Here is a 17,545-nt window from a genome sequence, read left to right as displayed (position 1 = left end):
TAAAGCCATTCGAGTGAGCGGCTAAGAGGTGGCCTAGAACGTTCCCAATGAGAGTTGAGGAAAGGGAAGTTGTTTCTAGGATGCATTGGAAGAGTTTTGGGTGCAGTGGTTGATCAGAAAAGGGATGGTCGTTGATGATTCTGGTGATTCGTTCGATTTTGGAAGATTGAATTGAATTGTAAATTTGATTATCTTGTTGCATTATAAAACTGATTATTTTGTTTCATTTATTATTTAACACCTAAATTGCAAAGAAAAACCGAAGTCTTCTAACTTTTTTTTTTTTTGGTCATTTTGAAATTGTAGTTTTACATTAAGAGGTAAAATAGTCTGTCATTTTATCAATGTTCTGTTAGTCTAAATCGCAATAAAATAATGACACATTTATCAATAGAATAATGACACATTTTGTAAACATTAGGTGGGATTCTCTAAAAAAAAATGTATATTTTTTAAAAAGTAAAAAAAAAAAAGTTGTCGGATAATTACCCTTAAAATTAAAGCCTAATTTTACATGCCTACAACTCAGAACTCATTTCTCCGATGACAGAGGAAAGAAAATGCTACAGCTGGCCAATAGTCTAGGTGGCATTTACAGAGCCCATGCCTAAATGTAGATTTTATAAGGAGTCTTTCAAATGTTAGTTACCTTTTTTACTGGAAAGATAAAAATATAAAGGAATACCTAAAATTATACTTACAGTGTTAGAAGAAGAACCGTAGTAGTTGGTGTTACAGTAGATCAAAAAAGTAATCCAAACCTTGCCCAATTTCCCAGATGGCAATGCCAGTTCCCCATAACTTAGCTTCCTCTAGTCGCATGGAAATTGATATTAATGAAGGGTAAAACACAGCATGCTTGACTTGATTTTCATCAGAGAAGAAGAAGAAGTGCTCCCCACTGTTCTTTTCCCACTGGAGTGCAGGCTTGTGCTTCTGCAATAAGTTGAGGTACTCCCTTCCAGTGATGGCTCCACCACCTGATGCTGCAATTCCATTATATGAACGAGAGCCTCTCTATGGCTACTTTACAAAGAAACCAATCTCCAAAAAATGGGGCCAAAAAAAAAAACAGCATACCTTCTGAAAGGACAAAATCATTTCCATAGAAATTGATGCCAAGAAATATCTTCCTAGCTAAGCTACGAGTGCCAATGCCAGGGCTACCAAGGAGCAGCTGCAGGGTAAAACTTATCCACTTCAGTGGAGCATTAGGACCAGGGTTATGGGGACCTGAGAAGTCATAAGTCATTAATGAGAAACCATCTACGGCATCACTCAAGCTCTGCAGATCCACTGGCCCAAAGTCATGTGGTTGGAACTTCTCTGAATGTGGTGGACCTATGACATAGACCAACTGCAAATGTTGCTTCCTGTTTCTCACTGAGTTCACACTGTGCAGCGCATTTCCAAGTTGTTTTATAAACTCTAGTGCCTGAGTTTTCAAAAGAAGAGGATTTGTCACTTTCAGATATCACTGATCAGATGAGCAAGGTTGGGTGGATTACAAAGTTGAGCAGTAAGAGTCCAGAAACTAATTATGGAAATCTCCAAACTGTTCAAATATTAAAGAAAAAAAAAGTTTTATACATTAGTAAACAGTTACCATATTCCGCAATTCTGGATCATGCAAAATGCCATAAGCTGTCCACGTGGACCAAGACTCTAGCACTATACCATCATATTCCATTTCCCTGTTTCCAAAAGGGGAGGATCCACACAGATCTCAGTGTATAAACAACTAAATACATGTTTTTTTTTCTCAAACTAATCAAAAGCAAATACTCAGATCACTGATGATAGAGGACACCCCACTGGCACAAAAACCAATCATGTCCATTTATAATTGTAGAGACCAGGGGATCAAAGTCCTCAATTCACACGGAATAACAACACTTCTAATGATAAGAATGAGAGGTTAAACAACATAAAAATGATCTATTGTTAAGAACCCGGCGTATCATTATAGAAATATAATCACCAAATCAATTTCCTATCACACCCCTAAATTGGAGAGGAAGTAAAAAGAAATATAGGAACTGGCAGCCTACTTGCACTCTGTTAATATAAGGTCAATGGCTTTGTCCCTCAGTTTCTTCTTTCTGAGAAGCTCCTTTGGAAATGCTTCCAGAACCACTCTGGGTAACACCTAACACATCAAAACAGTAGAACTTCACAAGATTTAAATAATCCATGCAGGTTTGTCAAAAATTAATAGCTACCTAACCATGATCTAGATATTGAGAGAGAGACAATGTTTCCCATAAACGATAAATGAATCTAATGACATTCGTATGAGAATGTTTAAAAATGGATGTCTAATTGCATGATTAAACCAACCAATTTTAAGTACCTTCTTTAGCTGTAAGTTTCATATGTTCCAACTGCCAAAGGGGAAAAGTTAAAAAAAAAAAAAAGACAGAACACTCGGCCAATTCTATTACCAGGGCATCTCCTTTTCTAAGCTCCAAAAGCCATCCTGCATCTGCATTATGTCTTCCTTCCAGGATTAAGCTAGTTCCCTGGCTGGCAACAGAAAGTCATACAACAGTCTATGAAACACAGAATTGTTATGTTCCCAACTTTACTACATACAGCACACACATATTAAAAAACCCCTTCTGTAGTTTGAGATGCCAGCATCAATTAAGTCTAGAGACAGCAAAAGCCCCCCCCCCCCCCCCCCCTTCTCATACTGTCAACTCTGTTTATACTTTTAAAATTAAGGAAATTTAGCCACAATTCTTAGGCATTCAGAAAATCCAGTGATAGTCTTAAAACAAGCACAGTCAGTGCCAGGTCGATAATAGGTATCAGATGGACATACCTCTTGAGATCATACCAAACAGGTGATAAGTGTGTAAATTTAGAATTGAACATCTTGGCCAGTTCATAGCCCTTAGAATTCCTGCAAGGAACATCATATTAACAACCAAACACAATAAGCTCAGACAATTTGAAACCACAGTAATTAAACATCAAAATCTAAATGAAGCCGTTTAGTGAACTGACCATGGAGTAATATAGGCCAATACGGGATACGTGTAATACCGATGGGACGCATTCTCTGAAACCTTTGAATTCTCCTGAAATACTCGGTAAAATTTCAATTAACACAGCGTTTCATATAGGAGATTATAAATAAGATAACAGTAGAATACATCATAACTCATAAGAGTAGAATACAAGCAGTACTCACCGTGAGGATTTCTTGGTAATTCACATCAGTTTTGACGAGTCCTCGCTGATGCATGTGAGTCGCCGAACGGTTGGCGCGTGTAGAGTATTTGGTACAGTATAAGAGTACGGACACGGTGGGAATCACGATGAAGAAGATAACGAAAATGGTGATGAGCTTGCGATCGGAAGCTGAGTCGCTGAACTGGTCTAATCGAGCAGCCGATTCGACTCGGTTTTTAGGACGGCCCGGGCTCGGTGCAACTCGGCGGTCTCTCCTTTTCGCCATTTCTGTGTTTTGTCTAACGGCCAATTCAAAAGGTAGAGGGATTTGGATGGAAAAGAGCTTCCTTCATAGCGTTTGTAAACAGATTATACTTACGACGGGTCTGATTTTCACTTGTCATTACTTCGACATGTCGTTTCATTCTTTTGGTTTTGGGTTCCCACACGGATCCCTAATATTATATGATCACTCAATTAAGGACGGAAGTACTCATTTGCATTAAACTGGTCGTTAAAAAATAAAAACCTATTGACATTAAAACGCTTGGGGTCAAAGGACACTAACCGCCCAACCAGGGGTCTTAAATTTATTCTTACACACACACACACACACACACATATATATATATATATATAGGAAAATGCTAGGGAGCGAGAGGAACTAGATAATGCTGAGAGAAACGACATTCTCTGTTGTTGTTTCGCTTCTTGTTCCTCTCGCTACCTAAAACATTAAAATAATAAAAGAATGAATAAAGAAAGAGTGTTTTATCATTGCGTGCAAAGGGAAAACTTATCAATTGATCTCCAGCTCTGACTTTCCTCTCTCCCTCACGCAAATCATCATTATCTCACGCAAATATCACCATCTTCTCAACTGGTCGACATCCTCTCTCCCTCACGGCTTCCGGCAAAAATATTTCGGATTGTAGAACAAATTAAAGTACATACCTTTTTTTTTTCATTAAAACGCCCACATGTAATAAGCTAAGTTGTAGTTTCAGTCTCGGATTTGGATTTATCAAGGTGGTATCCAGAAGTGCCATCCTCAGGTTTTGATTTGGAAACTCGACCATTATCAGTTGGTTTTGTTTTTCGTTTTGGAACTGTAAGCATAGCCTTCAGGATTTGGTTTTCCAGTTTCAGGATTGGAATTGTAAACTATAAACACTTGCAGAGGCAAGGATTCGCAATGACAAGAGAATTAAAGAAGCAATATTGAAAAGGAAGCAGGCAGTGATATATAGCCATTAATTACAAGAGAAGCAGATAATTAAATAGATATGCATGTCATAAGCTGCCACCATATGGATGATCCCAATGTATAAGTAACTAGGCAGCGCTTACGATTGATTTTCAGGTGGGTGTAAAATGGGCGAACTTGAATTATTAGGCTCTCATAAGGAAGGCTTTTATAGTTATGTGTGGCGACGTGACATCTAAAAATTTTAAACTTTGTTGTTACTCATCAATAATTATAGACAAAGCAGATCATCCAACTCTAATATTTTTTTGCTCATCAGTAACCCTAGGTTGATTTATTAAGACTTCATTTAATTTTCAATTGATTTTCGTATTTAAAAAATGAGCCGATACATCTTGTCATCACTTCTATTTGTGTTAAATGTTTCATTTTAATGGTCGTGAGCAGTTCGTGAAAGGCTGGCTGGAGAGGGAGGAGACCGTGAACAGTTGAGAAGATAGTGATTTGCGTGATTTGCGTGAGAGAGGAAAGTGAAAGTTCAGGAAAGTGAAAGCCTGCTAGATTTCACATGCCATTTCTTTATTCAAAATTTTTTTTTCATTTTTTTAATGTTTTAACGAGTGAGATGAACGAGAGGCGAAACGGCAGCAACTGCTGCCGTTTCTCTCGTCCCTCTCGATACATAGCAGCACTCATATATATAATAGGGACCAATCTACGTTACAGAATTTGTAACGTACACACCCAATGGAAGCAGCACACGTGTCCTGAGGAGAGAGAAAAACCGTGCAAATGCAGGCAATAAGAGTTGGCTACAGTTGGATTTGTAAGTTACAGAATCTTAACTTAGCCAGCTCCATAAAATAGAGCGCCCGGACGAAAACCAGTTATACGGACTCTATTTATTGTCTATCGATTAACTAAAAATCAAAACTAAGTCTTTATTGAGAAACTCGAATATTTAAGCTTAATATTATAAAATATTATCAAGAGTACAAGGACCGAACCGTTGTTGTAACTTTTTTGGCATTAAAGACAATTATAGCCTTGATTTTTTTCACAAGTACATTGAAGTGCAGACAAGACAAGTGACGATATCCTCAATTCTTCGTTCATTGCCAACAGAAATATCAGTCTTTGCACTGCAAAGGGTTTTTGTTCATAAACCCTAATCAAATTATTTATTCATTTCACTTCACAGAACGAGCTTCGGCCTCCAAACTGAGACCAAAGAAGGCAGGTAATTCCTCTGTCTCTGTTTATGAGCTTGGAGTTGCCCTTTTTATTTACCCTTATTTACAGTAAACTTGAAAAATGGAGCCCATACTGTTTCTTTCTTCCGCTAAAGCCACACTGTCTCCATCCTTTCCCTTATTCCTCTCTTACAAATCTCCCTTCCTTGAAAAGCCCAAACTTTATGTAAAATCCCACCTCTCAGCCTCAACAACGCAAGTTGAAAAGTCTCAGTTTTGGGGTAAAGGTTTGGTTTTACACAAAAGATTCGGTTCTCCGGGTAATGTTAACAAACCCCACATACCCGTTGCTCCAGTTAGAGCTTCTGTGAAGAGAAGGAAAGAGCTTCCCTTTGATAATGTGATTCAAAGGGACAAGAAGCTCAAATTGGTGTCAAAGATTAGGAAGATTTTAGTAAGTCAACCTGATAGAATTATGTCCCTTAAGCAATTGGGTAGGTTCAGAAGAGATTTGGGTCTCACAAAAAAGCGTAGGTTTATTGCCTTGTTGAGGAAGTTCCCTGCTGTGTTCGAAATCATAGAAGAAGGGGTTTATTCATTGCGGTTCAAATTGACACCAGAAGCTGAAAGGCTCTACTTAGAAGAGGTGAAGGTTAGGAATGAAATGGAAGATTTGTTGGTTACTAAATTGAGGAAATTGTTGATGATGTCACTAGAGAAGCGGATTTTGTTGGAGAAAATTGCGCATTTAAAGACTGATCTTGGGCTACCGCTTGAGTTTCGTGACACAATTTGTCATAGGTACCCCCAATATTTCCGTGTTGTTGCAACTGAGAGAGGCCCTGCGTTAGAATTAACACATTGGGACCCCCAGCTTGCTGTATCAGCTGCAGAATTAGCTGCGGAGGAAAATCGAATCAGAGAGTTGAAAGAAAAAGATTTGATTATTGATAGACCACTTAAGTTCAATAGAGTGAAGCTTCCAAAGGGTCTTAATCTTTCCAAGGGTGAAACGAGAAGAATTTGTCAGTTTAGAGATATGCCATATATATCCCCTTATTCAGATTTTTCAGGATTAAGGCCAGGAACACCAGAGAAAGAAAAGCATGCTTGTGGAATTGTTCATGAGATTTTGAGCCTCACTGTTGAGAAGAAAACTCTTGTGGATCACCTTACTCATTTCAGAGAGGAGTTTAGGTTCTCTCAGCAAGTAAGGGGAATGCTGATAAGGCACCCTGATATGTTCTATGTCTCCTTGAAAGGGGATAGAGATTCAGTTTTCCTCAGGGAAGCTTACCGTGATTCCCAATTGATAGATAAGGATCGACTGTTGGTTATCAAAGAGAAATTCCGCGCGCTTGTCTCTGTTCCTAGATTTCCAAAGAGAGGTGCTCCCCAGAAAGATGATCACTACTCTGACAGGACTGATGAACCAGAAGAGGGAAGTGGTGAGGATGGAGAGGACTGGTCAATTGATGATTATATGACTGATGGTCAGTTTGATGATGTTGATGATGGCAATGAAGATGATTGGAGTGATGAAGATGATGATATGCCTCCAGATTTTGATGAAGATTATGGAACTGTAAAGATTGGAGAAAACAAATCAGCTAAACTGGTAGATAGCTCTGTGAAGAAAAAAGAAAAGGTGCTAGCCCCTGTGTTTCCTGATGGTAGGCCAAGAGAACGCTGGTAAAAGAAGGTGCAAATTGTCTCTATGTGCTGAAGGTCCCAAACTAGAGGTATAAAAGCTGTCATCATTTGTCTTGGCTGATGCTTTCAGAGTATCAATGGTATTTGCCATCGGTCTTCAAAAATGTAAGGCCTGAAACCTAATCATCAACTAAATCAATATGGGAAACTGCCAGCTAAAGGGGAATGATAAATCATGTATTATGTTTCTGATGTGTAATAGTTAATGCTTTTTGTTAATATAGTGAAAACATTAGTTGTCTTTCAGAGCTAGACAGACTATTGCAAGTGGAATGTTCTACAAATGGTTGACTAGGAACTGTACTTTTTCCTGGGAGAGAGCTAATGGATTTATCATAGATATGAAATTTGTCATGATCTAAAAACTTATGGTGAAATGGCTGAACAAGCCTCATGATTTCGAGTCATTGTATTTTGAGAAAACTTCATATGCAATCAAGATGTTTGTGGAAGTAATAATAGACCTTAAACTAATAGACTTTAAAAGATAAACTGACTCTTCTATTTTAGGGCACTGTGTTTTGGGTATTCTAGTGTAATGTGTATTGCATTTTGTGATAGCCTTTTCAGATTATGCAACCATTGCAATTGTCAGTTAGTGGGTTGTTATAACATATAGATACAGGAGGATAGAAGAACACATTATCAGTTCCGAATATGTCTTTTTCAGAACAAAGTAGAGCCATTTTTATTGGGAAGAAAAGTTATTCCAAACTGTGGCCTTTTGTCATTTGAGATTAGCGTATAGATTTTCATTGGATGAGTGTTGTAAATTCATGATTTTCAAGATCCAATTTTTCCGTGGCATCATTGTGATATTACTTGATACCTTGGTGTGGGAAGTGCAGCGGTGTTTGTTTATTTATTTTGCTTCCACACGTGTTAATTAAATATACAACAAACACAACACGCTTACAGCGGGCTACGTCATGGCTAGAGTTGAGAGTGTGCTAGCTCAGAGCTAGAGTCAAGAATGTGCTTTTGACCCTTACCATGTCACCAACGAATAAAAAATATTTCAACACAAAAGTGCGAATAGAAGAGTCTCTGGCTTCATTGTAATCATTTGCATGGAATATTTGTAATCATTTAACTGTCGGTTAAATTTGTTCATAAAATATAGTCGTTTTAAATAAGCCTCTGGTGTTTTTTTTTTTCGGTTGACCTCGGTATTCTGTAAGATGCATGATGAAATCAAGAAAATGTTTCAAGAACTAGAGAAAATAGAGCAATCATAAGAACCTTGATTGACAAATTGATGAATGGATAAGAAATAGATCAGTCCTTCCAACTTGTGTAATGCTCCATTGGATATGGATATTTGGAATGGTTTTTGCGCGGACTCAATGAGATTATGAATGAATATGTAGCTGCTTCACTCTTGTTGAATGTTGATGTTGACTGACGGATATTTACTTTTTATATTTTGTCTCTGAGACTATTTGATAAAAAGAATTTCTCCAACAACATATTCTTAGTGGTGGCTATAAATGGTAAGAAGCTGAGGCTGAGTTAATGAGGCAATCCGATGAGCATGGCCCTCAACTTCAACTTCAAGTCACTGGTTGTTGACTACCCCTAAAGGGCTTCCAAAATTGCCATGCCACCAAAATGTGTAGGCAAACTAGGCTTGGGGGCCTTCGTTGGGGTGGAAACAAACTTTGAGTTGCCTGCTCTACATTATTATACAGCACTGTTAGGTTTGAAGAGCAAACAGGCTCTTTACCTTTGCATCCCCATCTTGGTGATGGCCTCCTCGCAAACAAAAACTTGAAAGCCGAAAGGATAATTTGTACTTTTGCTTTCAAATCTCCATTAAACTATTTGATTACTTTTTGAAATCCGTAAAGTGGGGATTTTTTATTTTTTATTTTTTGGCCAATTTTAATGAATATCAATCATACGAAACGCATTATGTTACCATGCGCGTAATGTAATGACGATACACATCAACATAATAATCATTCCACGTTTAATGTCCGAACGATTAAACGGTGCGTTTCAGGTGGGAGGCGAAAACGAGCCGTTTCAGGGCACGAAATCTCAGGATAGACCTCATCCACAAAATCAACAAAGAAAATGTGAAGTTACAAATTTCAAAGCGGTGTCTGTACTGTCAGTGGGAAGTGAGAGCTTCTTCGCCTTGTTATTATATTACATAGCCTGTGTTGGTTCTTCACAGCTTACCCGACAAAATACCGCCATCGTCATGCCCAAATTACATTCAATTTATCACCACTTCAACACTAGAACATCCATCAATCAAAATCGGCACTCTCACAAGCCAAATTCCATAACTAATTCACCAACTTCTCTTGCTCTTCCTCCCACAGATACCCTTGCCAAACAAGCTCAACTCTCTTGTATTTCCTCAGGTTTTTGTTTCTTGAATGAAACAAATAAGTTCAGATGTCTGAGTTCAGTTAAATCTAAGCATGCCCAGATGATAAAAATGGGAAAGATTTGGAATTCTGATGACATGGTTAAAAGTTTGATTTTTCATTACTTGGAATTTGGTGATTTTACGTCAGCTGCAAAAGCTTTCTTTCTGTATTTTTCGAGGAGTTATGCAGATTGGAGTTCTTTTTTGGAAGATTATGAGAGTTTTGGCGGGGAAGTGCAAGAACTTCTTGAGGTTTGGGGAGAGTTGCATGGTAAGGGTGTAATTTTTCGTAGTAGAATTCTTACTATAATTTTGAAGCTTTGCACAAAACTAATGGCATTTTGGCTGGGTGTGGAAGTTCACGCCAGTCTGATCAAGAGAGGTTTTGATTTTGATGTGCATTTGAAGTGTGCATTGATGAATTTTTATGGGAAGTGTCGGGATGTAGAAAGTGCTAATAAATTATTCAGTGAAGTGTCAGATCTTGAAGATGATCTATTGTGGAACGAGATAATCATGGTAAAATTGAGGAATGAGAAATGGGAAAATGCCATTAAATTGTTTCGAGAAATGCAGTTTTCGTCAGCAAAAGCTATTAGCAGAACAATTGTGAAGATGCTACAAGCTTGTGCAAAAGTGGGAGCTTTTCATGAAGGAAAGCAAATTCATGGGTATGTTTTAAAATCTGCATTGGAATCAAATTTGTCGGTATGCAATTGCCTGATTAGCATGTACTCTAGAAACAACAAACTTGAACTGGCAACAAGAGTTTTTGATTCGATGAAGGATCATAATTTATCTTCATGGAACTCGATGATCTCGAGTTACACTGGACTTGGTTATGTGGATGTCGCTTGGTCCCTTTTCAATAAAATGAATTCATCCAGAATACAACCAGATATAATAACCTGGAATTGCCTTTTGTCAGGTCATTTCACTCATGGCTCTTACCAAAATGTCCTGACACTTTTGCGTGGAATGCAGAGTTTTGGATTCAGGCCAAATGCTAGTTCTGTCAGTGTTGTTCTTCAGGCAGTTACTGAATTGAGGCTCTTGAAATATGGGAGAGAGAGTCATGGCTATATTTTAAGAAATGGACTTGACTATGATTTATATGTTGGAACTTCATTGATGGATATGTACGTAAAGAATGATTGCTTACAAAATGCTCAGGAAGTTTTTGATAATATGAAGAACAGGAATATTGTAGCTTGGAACTCACTAATATCAGGTTATTGTTTCAAGGGTCTTTTTGTCAATGCCAAAAAAATGTTGAATCAGATGGAGGAGGAAGAAATTAAACCTGACTTAGTTTCTTGGAACAGTCTGGTATCTGGCTATTCAATTTGGGGCCAGAGTAAGGAAGCTTTGGTCATCATTCATCATATGAAAAATTCAGGAATCTATCCTAACGTGGTTACATGGACCTCTTTAATATCTGGCAGTTTGCAAAATGAAAATTATAGGGAATCTCTTAAATTTTTCATCCAAATGCAACAAGAAGATATCAAGCCCAACTCTACAACTATGTCCAGCTTACTTCAAACTTGTGGAGGCCTAGGTTTGCTGCAGAATGGTAAAGAGATACACTGCCTTTGTCTGAAAAACGGTTTCATCAAAGATGCATATGTGGCCACAGGGCTAATTGACATGTACAGTAAATCCGGCAATTTGAAAAGTGCTCGTGAGGTTTTCAGAAAGAGTGCAAACAAAACATTAGCATCTTGGAATTGCATGATCATGGGGTTTGCCATTTATGGCAATGGAAAAGAGGCAATTTTACTTTTTCATGAATTGCTTGAAACAGGTTTCCAACCAGATGCTATAACCTTCACGGCTCTCCTCGCTGCTTGTAAGAACTCTGGTTTAGTTGAAGAAGGGTGGAAGTATTTTGACAGTATGAGCACAGATTATAACATAATACCAACCATAGAGCACTACTCATGCATGGTGGATCTTCTTGGAAAAGCTGGTTATCTTGATGAAGCTTGGGACTTCATTAGAACAATGCCATTCAAGCCAGATGCTACCATCTGGGGTGCCCTTCTGGGATCTTGTCGAATCCATGGACACTTGGAGTATGCAGAGATTGCATCAAGGAGACTTTTCAAGTTAGAGCCATGTAATTCTGCTAATTACAATTTAATGATGAACTTGCTTGCTATGTCAAATAGATGGGAGGATGTTGAACGTCTTAGACATTCGATGGATGAGGTAGGAGTTAAAAGTGTACTCGTATGGAGTTGGATTCAAATCGATCAGATAGTTCACGTGTTCTCTGCCGAAGGAGCGCCTCATCCAGCAACGGGAGAAATATATTTTGAGTTATATCATTTGGTTTCTGAAATGAAAAAACTCGGTTATGTGCCAGACACCAGGTGTGTATATCAAGACATCGACGAAGAAGAAAAGGGGAAGGTGCTGTTGAGTCATACAGAGAAATTAGCTATCGTGTATGGACTGATGAAGACAAAAAGCAGAGCACCAATCAGGGTGATTAAGAACACAAGAGTTTGCTCTGATTGCCATACTGCAGCGAAATACATGTCGTTGGTACGAGGCCGAGAGATTTTCCTCCGTGATGGTGCTCGCTTCCATCATTTTAGAGAAGGTGAGTGCTCCTGCAATGATTGCTGGCAATAACTGGTGTTCATGTAACTGGCTTTTTTCTGATTCTAGGCTAAAGATGTAAACGTTAGTGGAAAAATAGCATAATTGTGTGTTTGTATGCGTTTTAGATGATAGACTCTAGGATGAAAGATAACACAGTTACCGATCAGATCCGAAAAACTCACTGACTTCTAATTTATGTGCCACAAACTGTATTGGCTGGAATAGAAGTGATGTATTGATGTAAGTTCATACTCCATCCCTGCTTTATAGCGTGTTCTCAAGTTACTACTTTTGGTTAGCTTCTATAAAATGCCCAGGAGTTATTGCGCCATCGTATTCTCTCAATCATTCCATTTACCATTTAACGACAATACTTTGGCAGGCAACTCCAGCCTCTCGGAGGACAGTTTCCTAGGCCTTCCTAATGAGGATTTTCAATTTTCAGTCTTCTCTTTTTACCCAATGTCACAGACCTCTTTGTCCTTTTCTCCCACTTCTAGGGTCACACGCCAACAATGACCAACAAACCTTCCGCTTCCGCACTTTGGAAAAGGGTGATTCATCATATCCTCATCAATAACGTTGCTTTATTACTCATCACAATCTACGATGAATCTATTCATTGAGCCATCAAGGGTTCGTTAATTTACAAATTTATCGTACGGTCGCATTCTAAAATTGCAACAATTGCTAATTTTAACAATCTTGCATCAGCAACAATTGCAACCGTCTGATAGCCCTTAAATTAATTACACACGAGTCAAAGTCAACCAAGGGTACACCGAAAAAACCTGCGATATTTTCCATACAAAGATAAAATAACACCGCTGTTTAAGGAAGTAATTGAAAGAGCAGCAGAACACACGGAAAAACAAAAGGCAAGCAGTAATTCACTGAGAAAGACAAGAATATGTACAAAACAAGTAACAAAGCTCTACTGCCACCTTGGGGTCTCTGCTGAATCCTTCCTGTACCTAGAAGCTGGAACTACAAGAAGCAAGCCACTGGTGCAAGGCACCAACTACTTGTTAAATAAACATAAAATATTTACAGATACATGTATAATATATAACATAACACCATGCACCGAAAGGGGAAAAGAGGGGGAAAAAAACTGTAAAAGCAAAAACACTGGGATCCTTGGAATTCATGGAAACTTTACCTAAAGAACCTATATTTTGGTACTAAATGGATGGAAAGGGCAGTGTTGAAACAGAAAACAAACGGAAGCAAAAGCAGGCAGAAAGAGTAAAGGGTCTCCCACAAGATGGAAAGGCACAAGGTGTTCAAAACTTCTGCCAAGAAAATCCCTAAAAAGATTCTGGGAATCTAGAACCATCATGTCATGCACACCGTAGTTCTCCCATCAGAATTGGTTGATTGGTTCAGTTCGGTCCTGCACCGCCATCCTCTCAGAGACATCAGCCAGAGATTTGAGATTGCACCTGATCAAGGCCTGAACAAAGTAGCATGTCTCATCCTTTGTGTTTCCTTCTGGAACATCTACTACAAATGACTCAATTACCAGCGTCCCAGGTCTCCCGTCGATGATCTCCGGATGGACAGTCATGATCGAAGAGTAGTTCTGTAAATTTAACAAACGATAAGAAAGCTCGTTAGTAAGGGAAACATTTTAAAAAATCATGACCTGCCAACAATTAAAGGGTGTGTTTTACAAAATAGTTCCCTCCAACAACCTTAGAAGCGGAAATTTATTGTTATTTCTACTCTATAAACAATAATCACAATTCATAAGAGTCTACAGAGTAGTACATTCTCATAACCCGCCAAGCCAAAATTACAAGAAATATTTTCCTTTAACGACAACTCAGGCTTCGGCTGCACTAAATTTGACTATTTGAGCCTTAATTGAACTAACAAAGACACTTGCACAAATAAGTAGTAGATACAACGGAACCTATAGAAAATGAGAAGAGCTGGGAGTAAAAGTATTATACCCTAAGCCTGTGATCACCGCCAACAATTTTGATTCCGAGGATGTGCTCTTCATCGTCAAGAAGTTCCAGCCTTTCAGTGCTGGTGGTCGCAGGAAGCCCAGATTTGACATTCACTTCTCTAACACTACCAATTCCAAGGTCCCCATTAACCACACACCTGCTAACGAATGGCTTGTACTTCTGTGGCTGATCAAATCGCCTTACCAAAGACCATACCTGATCAATTAACCACACTATTAGTCCACAAAAACAAAATAAAAAAAACAAAAAAACCGAACAAAATATCAAAGGTTTAAAATAGAAGGCGATCTTAGAAAAAAGTGACTTAACTTTTGTTTATTCTTTTAATTCCTAACAGGCAAATGCTAAGTTACAATAATTGTAACATACATCTCTCATGTGAACCACATAAATTATGGATCGTACAATTTTGTGCGGTTCACATGAGAGATGTATGTTACAATTATTGTAACTCAGAGGCTCCCTTCGTAACATGCTGGTAAATGATGAAAATTTTTTAGTAAAAAAAAAGGCTTTTCGGTCATGCATTTTCTTGGTAACCAAGCGGAAAAAAGATACGTGAAATTTTCAGTAAACTTCATCAGAAGAAAGTTTATCAAGTTCAAAATAAAATTTAAAAAATCCCTGACAATACACCGTTTTTTTTTTTTTTTGAGAAGCCTGCAAATACACCATTTGAAATTCCATAATTGAGAAAAAGCGAAGCAGACTTGTCGGATGTAGTAAACTGAACCAAATCACAATTCAATTTCCAATTATTATTCAGATCTGTCTCTAATTCAGAATAAAGAGGCCATGCAACAAAGTCAACCAAATCAAACGGTGTCAGTTAAGCCAGTAAAAGAAACTGAAAGAATTGATCGGAAGGTAAACAGAAAGTTTATTTACGAGATGAACAGGAGCTCTGATGTGCTTGACCAGGGCAGAGGTACACTGATTCTCTCTGGGCTCGTGCCTATGATGCCTCCGTATGTACTGCGCCTCCATCACACCATACGCATCAACACCGTTCATTTTGATCAGACAGAGACACGCACAAATCTCTCTCTCTCTCCCTCTCGCTCTCTCTGAAATCTCCAATACGTAAACCGAGCACACAGCGGACAACTCTCAAGAGCAAGTAAGATAAAAAAAGATAAGCCTTCTAGCACCTGCTGCAGATTTTGCGTAGACTACAGCCTTAGCTTGGTCTTTGGGTTGGCTTTGGCACTGGCTGTCTATCAAAAATCCATAAATCCACCGACAAATTTTATTTTTAAATTGTCCTTAACCTCTAAGCGTGTTTCTTGTGGGTCCACTGCCCTATAAAACATTTTACTTATGACTTATCCTCTCCATTTTCATTATTTTCTTTTAATTTATTTTGTAATCGTCACCGGGTGGGTATCCTTCTTCTTGTCACAGTCCAATCTTTGTTCAGATTTCAGTGATAAGCACTAAGTCATGTTAGTGGCCTTGTTTTCCCTTTTTCCCTTTTTTAATCCTTTTTTAGTCAATGCTGAATAGTGAGAGTATTTTCCATAGAAAGTCAATTTATGTGAAGTGGCGGTGATGTTCGGATGACTGTCACATAAACATATCACATTCTTGAAATTTTTTAAATTGGAAGATAACTATTGGAGTGTAATGACATAAATGTCCTGCAAGTAATCTTACTTTTTTAATATTATTAAAAAAAAAAAAAAAGAAATGTTGTAACTGCTTTCATGTATGCGCCGTGCATGTCAGAGTTGCAGATAGCAGATAGTGCAATGCTTGCTCTCTCACATCACTTCATATGGGCCGCTTTAAGTTTGGATTTTCAATTTTCTTTTCTATTTAAAAAAAAATGATAATTTAATTAGAGATACCTAAACGGTGTCGACTGGTCCAAGTGTCGCGTCCACGATAACGATGGAAAGTTTATTTTCATTGGGCCACGTAGGAAAAGATCAATTCATCGCCACATTTTTTTATGATTAAATCTCCATCACTCGTCCACCGACCCTAAAAGAAAAATTGCTTTGTCATTTACTGCAGAAATTCATATTTTTATGAATAGCATCTGAGGGAACAAATTCGAACCTAATCTTTAAGATTAGGTGGCCAAAATTTTTCTTGATTCTACACTTCTCCCCTTCATCTTATCGTGGCCCCGAATTCAATGCAAATATAAAAGATACGTTGTGCAGATGTAGCTTTAAAAACAATAATAACAAATTAATTTTTTTTATTTTTAAAATTTTACAATCACATAACAATTGGGAGTTGAAGAGCATACATTCGTACATTTATAGCATTGTCTATAGTTCACTAAACGTTTATCCAATATCAACTCAAAAATCTATTAAATTTACAAGTAGATGTGGAATTTATCTTGTATTTATTTTTTATTTTTTTGAAATATTGATATATTACACTTATAATTTTACTGATATTTACAATCAGATAGCAATTAGAATTCTCTTTCATGATTCTAGTATAACACAGTCCAAACAACATGATAATAGACATTAAAATTTGTGTGGCCAAAATACTAATTTATGGTATGTTTGGATGTTAGATAAAAGGTGGGATTAGACTAATTTAAAAGGATAAAAAAATTAATCCGATCTAGAGTTATATTTGGTTGTCAAGACTAATAAATTAGTCCAAATTTTGGTCCAATGTTTACAGGATTATTAATTCTCATTTTTGCACCGGTTTTAGGTAAGACAAATTATTTTAATCTAAATTTACTACTACTATCAAAATTTTATTCAATAATTTATTTTTAACTTGTTTTAAATTTAAGATTAAACGTCAAAATTTTAATGCAAAAATTTATTTTAACTAGTATGCAATATTAAACATAGGAATTATTCAATTATTTATTTACAATCATATCGAATATTGAATATTAAAATTCAGCAATTCTAAAAAATAATATTATTTAAATAGTTATTTTAGTTTTGTTAGAGTAAATTTAACATAGTCATATCCGATACTGTATGAAACAAAATATAAGATTATATATCTAGTATAATCTAATCTAACCTAACCTAAAGGGTAAATATTCGTGGCATAATGATTTATTATTTTAGTATGGGCAACGTTTAATCATTTCTCAATGTTCTTGTTTTTCTTTTTAAATTGTTATAAAGCTAGATATATATTACAACTTGGGATCCACTAGAAATTTGTATTGATACGCTTATGGTAGAAGTTTACCAAGGTCATAATCGAAAATCAACATAAACTATTTGCAAGATATCTACTCGCGTATTTAGTGAGATATCTACTTTTAACCACAACGGGT

The 17,545-nt window shown here is 37.2% G+C and overlaps 4 protein-coding genes across 6 annotated transcripts; 2 read left to right on the top strand and 2 right to left on the bottom strand.

The window, feature by feature from the left end:
- Nucleotides 1-474: 474 nt before the first annotated feature.
- LOC102614789 (uncharacterized) lies at nucleotides 475-3,734 on the bottom strand. Of its 2 annotated transcripts, none has more exons than XM_006491187.3 (8): nucleotides 3,200-3,734; nucleotides 3,013-3,086; nucleotides 2,828-2,908; nucleotides 2,445-2,526; nucleotides 2,052-2,149; nucleotides 1,607-1,694; nucleotides 1,081-1,435; nucleotides 475-980 (listed from the first exon to the last, which is right to left on the bottom strand). In XM_006491187.3, the coding sequence occupies exons 1-8, from the start codon at nucleotides 3,464-3,466 to the stop codon at nucleotides 733-735; spliced, it is 1,293 nt and encodes a 430-aa protein (XP_006491250.1). In that variant the 5' UTR covers nucleotides 3,467-3,734; the 3' UTR covers nucleotides 475-732. The 2 variants fall into 2 exon arrangements, with proteins under 2 accessions (XP_006491250.1, XP_006491249.1); XM_006491186.3 differs by having other exon boundaries at nucleotides 475-986; nucleotides 3,200-3,729.
- A 1,733-nt stretch (nucleotides 3,735-5,467) lies between these two features.
- LOC127901018 (protein WHAT'S THIS FACTOR 1 homolog, chloroplastic-like) lies at nucleotides 5,468-7,640 on the top strand. The gene has a single exon (XM_052436806.1). It carries the CDS (start codon nucleotides 5,702-5,704, stop codon nucleotides 7,274-7,276), a length of 1,575 nt encoding a protein of 524 aa, XP_052292766.1. The 5' UTR covers nucleotides 5,468-5,701; the 3' UTR covers nucleotides 7,277-7,640.
- Nucleotides 7,641-8,590: 950 nt separating this feature from the next.
- Nucleotides 8,591-12,543, top strand: LOC127901016 (pentatricopeptide repeat-containing protein At4g01030, mitochondrial-like). Of its 2 annotated transcripts, XM_052436803.1 has the most exons (2): nucleotides 10,231-10,347; nucleotides 10,605-12,543. In XM_052436803.1, exons 1-2 carry the CDS (start codon nucleotides 10,326-10,328, stop codon nucleotides 12,317-12,319), a joined length of 1,737 nt encoding a protein of 578 aa, XP_052292763.1. In that variant the 5' UTR covers nucleotides 10,231-10,325; the 3' UTR covers nucleotides 12,320-12,543. The 2 variants fall into 2 exon arrangements, with proteins under 2 accessions (XP_052292762.1, XP_052292763.1); XM_052436802.1 differs by having other exon boundaries at nucleotides 8,591-12,543.
- Nucleotides 12,544-13,155: 612 nt separating this feature from the next.
- Nucleotides 13,156-15,496, bottom strand: LOC102616358 (abscisic acid receptor PYL9). The gene is made up of 3 exons (XM_006491192.4): nucleotides 15,157-15,496; nucleotides 14,248-14,463; nucleotides 13,156-13,874 (listed from the first exon to the last, which is right to left on the bottom strand). Exons 1-3 carry the CDS (start codon nucleotides 15,280-15,282, stop codon nucleotides 13,656-13,658), a joined length of 561 nt encoding a protein of 186 aa, XP_006491255.1. The 5' UTR covers nucleotides 15,283-15,496; the 3' UTR covers nucleotides 13,156-13,655.
- Nucleotides 15,497-17,545: the final 2,049 nt, after the last annotated feature.

This window comes from Citrus sinensis, chromosome 3 (genome assembly GCF_022201045.2).
Source record: "Citrus sinensis cultivar Valencia sweet orange chromosome 3, DVS_A1.0, whole genome shotgun sequence".
In the NCBI taxonomy this organism is placed as follows: Eukaryota; Viridiplantae; Streptophyta; class Magnoliopsida; order Sapindales; family Rutaceae; genus Citrus; species Citrus sinensis.
The sequence above is the reverse complement of the archived record's forward strand: the minus strand, read 5'-3'. Positions and strand labels throughout refer to the sequence as shown.

Excerpts from the sequence above, each read along its gene's own strand:
- LOC102616358 (XM_006491192.4), bottom strand. The coding sequence starts at position 15,282 with ATGAACGGTGTTGATGCGTATGGTGTGATGGAGGCGCAGTACATACGG. Across the intron at positions 14,464-15,156 it reads TCAGAGCTCCTGTTCATCTC|GTATGGTCTTTGGTAAGGCG; the intron begins GTAAATAAACTT and ends TTAATTGATCAG. Across the intron at positions 13,875-14,247 it reads GCGGTGATCACAGGCTTAGG|AACTACTCTTCGATCATGAC; the intron begins GTATAATACTTT and ends TTAAATTTACAG.
- LOC127901018 (XM_052436806.1), top strand. The coding sequence starts at position 5,702 with ATGGAGCCCATACTGTTTCTTTCTTCCGCTAAAGCCACACTGTCTCCA.
- LOC102614789 (XM_006491186.3), bottom strand. The coding sequence starts at position 3,466 with ATGGCGAAAAGGAGAGACCGCCGAGTTGCACCGAGCCCGGGCCGTCCT. Across the intron at positions 2,527-2,827 it reads GTTTGGTATGATCTCAAGAG|CCAGGGAACTAGCTTAATCC; the intron begins GTATGTCCATCT and ends TTCTGTTGCCAG. Across the intron at positions 987-1,080 it reads TGATTTTGTCCTTTCAGAAG|CATCAGGTGGTGGAGCCATC; the intron begins GTATGCTGTTTT and ends ATGGAATTGCAG.
- LOC127901016 (XM_052436802.1), top strand. The coding sequence starts at position 9,230 with ATGACGATACACATCAACATAATAATCATTCCACGTTTAATGTCCGAA.